Source organism: Brassica oleracea, unplaced genomic scaffold (assembly GCF_000695525.1).
Source record: "Brassica oleracea var. oleracea cultivar TO1000 unplaced genomic scaffold, BOL UnpScaffold01598, whole genome shotgun sequence".
Classification (NCBI taxonomy): Eukaryota; Viridiplantae; Streptophyta; class Magnoliopsida; order Brassicales; family Brassicaceae; genus Brassica; species Brassica oleracea.
The window spans coordinates 317-7,380 of NW_013618132.1; the positions used below are offsets into that span (position 1 = coordinate 317).

The 7,064-nt window shown below is 25.4% G+C and overlaps 1 protein-coding gene across 1 annotated transcript; it reads right to left on the minus strand.

The window, feature by feature from the left end:
• Positions 1–5,904: 5,904 nt before the first annotated feature.
• On the minus strand, positions 5,905–7,024 carry LOC106321422 (ATP-dependent DNA helicase PIF1-like; the record flags this gene model as incomplete). The annotated part of the gene is made up of 2 exons (XM_013759692.1): positions 6,496–7,024; positions 5,905–6,414 (listed from the first exon to the last, which is right to left on the minus strand). Coding segments are annotated over exons 1-2 (1,039 nt in total), but the record flags the coding sequence as incomplete, so codon positions are not given.
• Positions 7,025–7,064: the final 40 nt, after the last annotated feature.

Consider the following 7,064-nt stretch of genomic DNA (forward strand, 5'->3'; position numbering starts at 1 on the left):
GGTCCTTTTTATTTGTATAGACCGTTTTTTATGTTGTATGTTTACATATTATTTATTATTTTCGAAATTTTATATAATGTTTTTTGTTTTTTTTATAAAACGGTAATGTTACATTATGGAGATAAGCCGTCTTATTTTTAGTGAAAATGGTAATCTTACATATGTTTAGTGTAGTTTTTCCATTTTTTATGTTGTATGTTTACATATTATTTTTAAAAAATAAAAATGTAAAATTGTAATCTTTCATAGGTTTAACGTAGTATTTCCATTTTTGTTGTTGTATGTTTACATATAATTATTGTTTTCGAAATTATATATAATGTTTTTTGTTTTTTTTATAAAACGGTAATGTTACATTATAGAGATAAGCCGTCTTTTTTTTAAGTGAAAAATGGTAATTTTACATATTTTAAATGTAGTTTTTCTATTTTAATGCTGTATGTTTACATATTATATATAATTTTTGAAAATTAGTAATATTAAAATGTAAAACTATATTTTATGCCACGTGTCATCTTTCGGGAGAAGTTCTTTTCGCTGATGTGGACGCTTTATGGAGCCTCAAACAAGTTCCTTTAATAAGCCGTCTTTTTTTTTAAAGTGAAAAATGGTAATTTTATATATGTTTAAAGTAGTTTTTCCATTTTTTGTGTTGTATGTTTACATATTATTTATAATTTTCGAAAATTAGTAATATTAAAATGTAAAACTATATTTTATGCCACGTGTCATCTTTCGGGAGAAGTTTTTTTCGCTGATGTAGACCCTCTATGGAGCCTCAAAAGTCCATTTTATTTGTATAGACCATTTTTTATGTTGTATGTTTACATATTATTTATTATTTTCAAAATTTTATATAATGTTTTTTTTACAAAATAGTAATGTTAAATTATGGAGATAAGCCGTCTTTTATTTTTAGTGAGAAATGGTAATCTTACATATGTTTAATGTAGTTTTTCTTTTTTTTATGTTGTATGTTTACATAATATTTTTTAAAATAAAAATGTAAAATTGTAATCTTACATATGTTTAATGTAGTATTTCTATTTTTTTTTGTATGTTTACATATATTTATTATTTTCGAAATTATATATAATGTTTTTTATTTTTTTTTAATAAAACGGTAATGTTACATTATGGAGATAAGCCGTCTTTTATTTTTAGTGAGAAATGGTAATCTTACATATGTTTAATGTAGTATTTCTATTTTTTTTTGTATGTTTACATATATTTATTATTTTCGAAATTATATATAATGTTTTTTATTTTTTTTTAATAAAACGGTAATGTTACATTATGGAGATAAGCCGTCTTTTATTTTTAGTGAGAAATGGTAATCTTACATATGTTTAATGTAGTATTTCTATTTTTTTTTGTATGTTTACATATATTTATTATTTTCGAAATTATATATAATGTTTTTTATTTTTTTTTAATAAAACGGTAATGTTACATTATGGAGATAAGCCGTCTTTTATTTTTAGTGAGAAATGGTAATCTTACATATGTTTAATGTAGTATTTCTATTTTTTTTTGTATGTTTACATATATTTATTATTTTCGAAATTATATATAATGTTTTTTATTTTTTTTTAATAAAACGGTAATGTTACATTATGGAGATAAGCCGTCTTTTATTTTTAGTGAGAAATGGTAATCTTACATATGTTTAATGTAGTATTTCTATTTTTTTTTGTATGTTTACATATATTTATTATTTTCGAAATTATATATAATGTTTTTTATTTTTTTTTAATAAAACGGTAATGTTACATTATGGAGATAAGCCGTCTTTTATTTTTAGTGAGAAATGGTAATCTTACATATGTTTAATGTAGTATTTCTATTTTTTTTTGTATGTTTACATATATTTATTATTTTCGAAATTATATATAATGTTTTTTATTTTTTTTTAATAAAACGGTAATGTTACATTATGGAGATAAGCCGTCTTTTATTTTTAGTGAGAAATGGTAATCTTACATATGTTTAATGTAGTATTTCTATTTTTTTTTGTATGTTTACATATATTTATTATTTTCGAAATTATATATAATGTTTTTTATTTTTTTTTAATAAAACGGTAATGTTACATTATGGAGATAAGCCGTCTTTTATTTTTAGTGAGAAATGGTAATCTTACATATGTTTAATGTAGTATTTCTATTTTTTTTTGTATGTTTACATATATTTATTATTTTCGAAATTATATATAATGTTTTTTATTTTTTTTTAATAAAACGGTAATGTTACATTATGGAGATAAGCCGTCTTTTATTTTTAGTGAGAAATGGTAATCTTACATATGTTTAATGTAGTATTTCTATTTTTTTTTGTATGTTTACATATATTTATTATTTTCGAAATTATATATAATGTTTTTTATTTTTTTTTAATAAAACGGTAATGTTACATTATGGAGATAAGCCGTCTTTTATTTTTAGTGAGAAATGGTAATCTTACATATGTTTAATGTAGTATTTCTATTTTTTTTTGTATGTTTACATATATTTATTATTTTCGAAATTATATATAATGTTTTTTATTTTTTTTTAATAAAACGGTAATGTTACATTATGGAGATAAGCCGTCTTTTATTTTTAGTGAGAAATGGTAATCTTACATATGTTTAATGTAGTATTTCTATTTTTTTTTGTATGTTTACATATATTTATTATTTTCGAAATTATATATAATGTTTTTTATTTTTTTTTAATAAAACGGTAATGTTACATTATGGAGATAAGCCGTCTTTTATTTTTAGTGAGAAATGGTAATCTTACATATGTTTAATGTAGTATTTCTATTTTTTTTTGTATGTTTACATATATTTATTATTTTCGAAATTATATATAATGTTTTTTATTTTTTTTTAATAAAACGGTAATGTTACATTATGGAGATAAGCCGTCTTTTATTTTTAGTGAGAAATGGTAATCTTACATATGTTTAATGTAGTATTTCTATTTTTTTTTGTATGTTTACATATATTTATTATTTTCGAAATTATATATAATGTTTTTTATTTTTTTTTAATAAAACGGTAATGTTACATTATGGAGATAAGCCGTCTTTTATTTTTAGTGAGAAATGGTAATCTTACATATGTTTAATGTAGTATTTCTATTTTTTTTTGTATGTTTACATATATTTATTATTTTCGAAATTATATATAATGTTTTTTATTTTTTTTTAATAAAACGGTAATGTTACATTATGGAGATAAGCCGTCTTTTATTTTTAGTGAGAAATGGTAATCTTACATATGTTTAATGTAGTATTTCTATTTTTTTTTGTATGTTTACATATATTTATTATTTTCGAAATTATATATAATGTTTTTTATTTTTTTTTAATAAAACGGTAATGTTACATTATGGAGATAAGCCGTCTTTTATTTTTAGTGAGAAATGGTAATCTTACATATGTTTAATGTAGTATTTCTATTTTTTTTTGTATGTTTACATATATTTATTATTTTCGAAATTATATATAATGTTTTTTATTTTTTTTTAATAAAACGGTAATGTTACATTACGGAGATAAGCCGTATTTTTTTACAGTGAAAAATAGTAATTTTACATATGTTTAATGTAGTTTTTCCATTTTTCATGTTGTATGTTTACATATTATTTATAATTTTCGAAAATTAGTAATATTAAAATGTAAAACTATATTTCATGCCACGTGTCATCTTTCGGGAGAAGTTTTTTTCGCTGATGTGGACGCTCTATGGAACCTCAAAAAGTCACTTTTATTAGTATAGATTTGGTATTTTTGTTTCTTTTCTTTTGCTGCAGAGGTAAAAGACATTTCCTTTTTTGTATTCCGCTTCTGCTTTCTTCTACTAAAATTGCAAACAAACAAAAAAAAAAAAATTCAAATTTGCTCAAAACAAAAAGAAAGAAAAACTGAAAATACTGTAAACCGAAAAGGCATATGATGTATTTAGAAGTTTAAAAAGTACACTGCAATATTTCATATCTTTATAATAATGGATTTGTGGACTACAAAGACGTTTACAAGAAGGTGAATAATCAAGTTCGCAAAAAAAAAAGGTGAATAATCAGACTCTACTGAAAAAAAAAATTGTAAACAACTCTATTAAAATTTTAGTCATCTTTAAAATCCATTACCAAAATTCAAACAGAACAACAAGTTTGAGATACTAAATGTGAAAGCTTGAACTTGAGATACTACAATCCAAAACAAATCAACAAGTTTAAGCAGACGGAAACATACACGTTTCCATACCTTTGGGAGGGTGTCTGTCAATTTTGAAAGCTTCTAGTCATAAATGAGTAATGTATCTATGAACTTGGAGCTGATACAGTGCAGCTACGTTCAACCGCCAAATCTTTCAATACTAAACTGACGTGGGACAATATTGATAAACAACTCCCTCTCTTTGAATCTTGTTGTAGCAATTGGCCACTGTAAAATATTAACGATTTGGAACTTTAGAACTTCTGTATATAGCCAGATAATTAATGGCATATGGGTGATAAAACAAAAAATAGTAGTTTTAAATTATTTCTTTTGAGATATTTAAACTACAATTAACAATAATAAAGGATTTTAATTATTTTAAATGTTGAAATTTAATTACATAATTAAAATATTTTTATTTTTATTTAATAAACTTGTTTGATATACTCCAGTGATGAAGATGTTCTAAACTGAGAATAAGTAGTTATCAAAATTCTAGCGTCGTTAAATAGCAAAGACGATATCGTATTTATGTGTTAACCCAGCATTAATTATCTTTCCATAGAACGCGTTTCAAAGTTATCTTTCTATAGTGTTTAATAAATTGGTAACAAAATCTCAAAGATGACTACTTTTCCTACCCCTTCTGATAGTACTTGGGATTCTAATTAATATAGCAACTAGGTGACCGGTCCGCACCCTGTGCGGACATAAAAAAATCCAAAATATGGACTAAATCTTATATAGTTTTTGAAGTAACAGATTTTATAATATAATACCACTGTCTTTGGGAGAATTCATCAGCCATGGAAAAAAGCTGGTACTCAATATTTGAGATGAACGAGAGGGAACAAAGTAATTTTAGTATGAAGAGGCATATATTGTGTGTATGTATAATTGCAACGTCCCAAAATAATTTGTGTGTTTACGAAGAAACTTTCATTCAAAATATGGAATAAATAGTGTATAGTTTTAGAAGTATCAGATTTTATATTATCATTAATTAGAAATGTATTGTATATGTGTCGTAATTCTTTAATGTTGGTGAATAATATTATTTTTCCATTAATAATAAAAAAACATTTATGTAGACATATTAAAAGAAAATATAATAAAAATCAAAATCAAAATATTATCCATAAACAATATAAATTATGAAGTACAATTGTCGAAAAATAAAGCAAATCAATTAGAAACCTGAAAAAATTAATTTCAGTAAATCCGATACTTCTAAAACTATGCAATGTATAAAAGAAAATATAATAAAAATCAAAATCAAAATATTATCCATAAACAATATAAATTATGAAGTACAATTGTCGAAAAATAAAGCAAAATCAATTAGAAACCTGAAAAAAAATTAAATAAATTTTGTAAGCAATTTGACGGGTTAACATTATTTGATAGATTTATAAGTTTCTAAATAAAAATTAACATGAAATAATATTAAATTGACATACCGTCATGACACGAAGTAGTCAGAAAACGGGATGCTCCTGAATACAATCGGTCTCCTAACTCATCACTACCCAACTAGCAAATACAAAAAATAAATAATTGTAACAGTTTATATACTTAAAAATTTGTATTTGAAAAGAAAGTAGATTAAAATTACGTACCGTGACTACGGAATATTCTAAAAAACTTGTTTGTAGACAAAATTCAATGTTTTTGTCTGCGTTTTTCCTTCTTTACCAGTTATTAGAATTTTTAATCCAGATCTTGACTTAACTCTTGAAAGTGCAACGTAGAGCTGACCATGAGAGAACACTGGCCTAGGCAGAAACAACCCAACACTTTCCAGTGTTTGACCTTGACTTTTGTTGATGGTCATCGCGAAAGCCAAAGTAACTGGAAACTGTCTTCGACGCATTCTGAAGGGAAACTTTGTGTCAGGTGGTATGACAAACATTCTAGGGATCCAAACCGGATGTCCAGCAATTTTGTTTCCGGTTATAATTCTACCTTCTATCACATGGGGCAGTAACTGAGTAACAATTAGCCTAGTACCATTACATAAGCCATCTGCAACATCCATGTTACGAAGACACATGATAGGAGCACCAACCTTGAGCTTCAAACAATGTCTAGGCATTCCAGCCACTTTAACACTGTTCAAAAACTCTGCAGGATATACTACATTTTCTTCTATGTCAACATCGGATGGGATAATACTGTCAGAGCTAAGGTAAACCTTCTCTTCTCCTGAAAGCATATGTAAATCCTTTTGTTTAGTGATATGTAAAAAGTTAGTTGAACATAAGAATAAATGATAAAACATGTTACCTGGCAACTGCGAAAGCATGTAATCATTTATTTTATCCACTTCATCATTTGTGGGAGTAAGAATGGCTCGATGTCTATACAAATCCTTATCTGTTGAAGTTTGAAAAGCTTGTCCATAAACCTCTTTTGCCATAGTCTCAATAGGGTCTTCTCCACTATTTTGTATCAGCAAATCAGAAGGGATGTCAATCTCAACTTGACCGTCGTTAGGCAAATTTATTTTTCCATCTCCAATATCCAAAATCCAGTTTGAGAAGGATTCAAGCTCTTTTGCTGCATCATCAGTAAGACCAGCCAGCAATCTCATGTTTTTTGTTAGCTTCAAAACTTTGCAGTGCTCCCAAAGATATAACGAATTCAGAGCCACCAAAACAGTTTCTGCTCTACCACCTCCAGGTATAACCGGTAAAATCTGTCTGAAATCTCCACCGAAAACAACAACTTTACCCCCAAAAGGTTTGTCTTTAGAAGATCTTATAATATCACGCATTGTGCGATCCAACGTCTCGAAACAGTGTCTGTTCATCATAGGTGCCTCATCCCATACAATTAACTTTGCCGCTTTAACT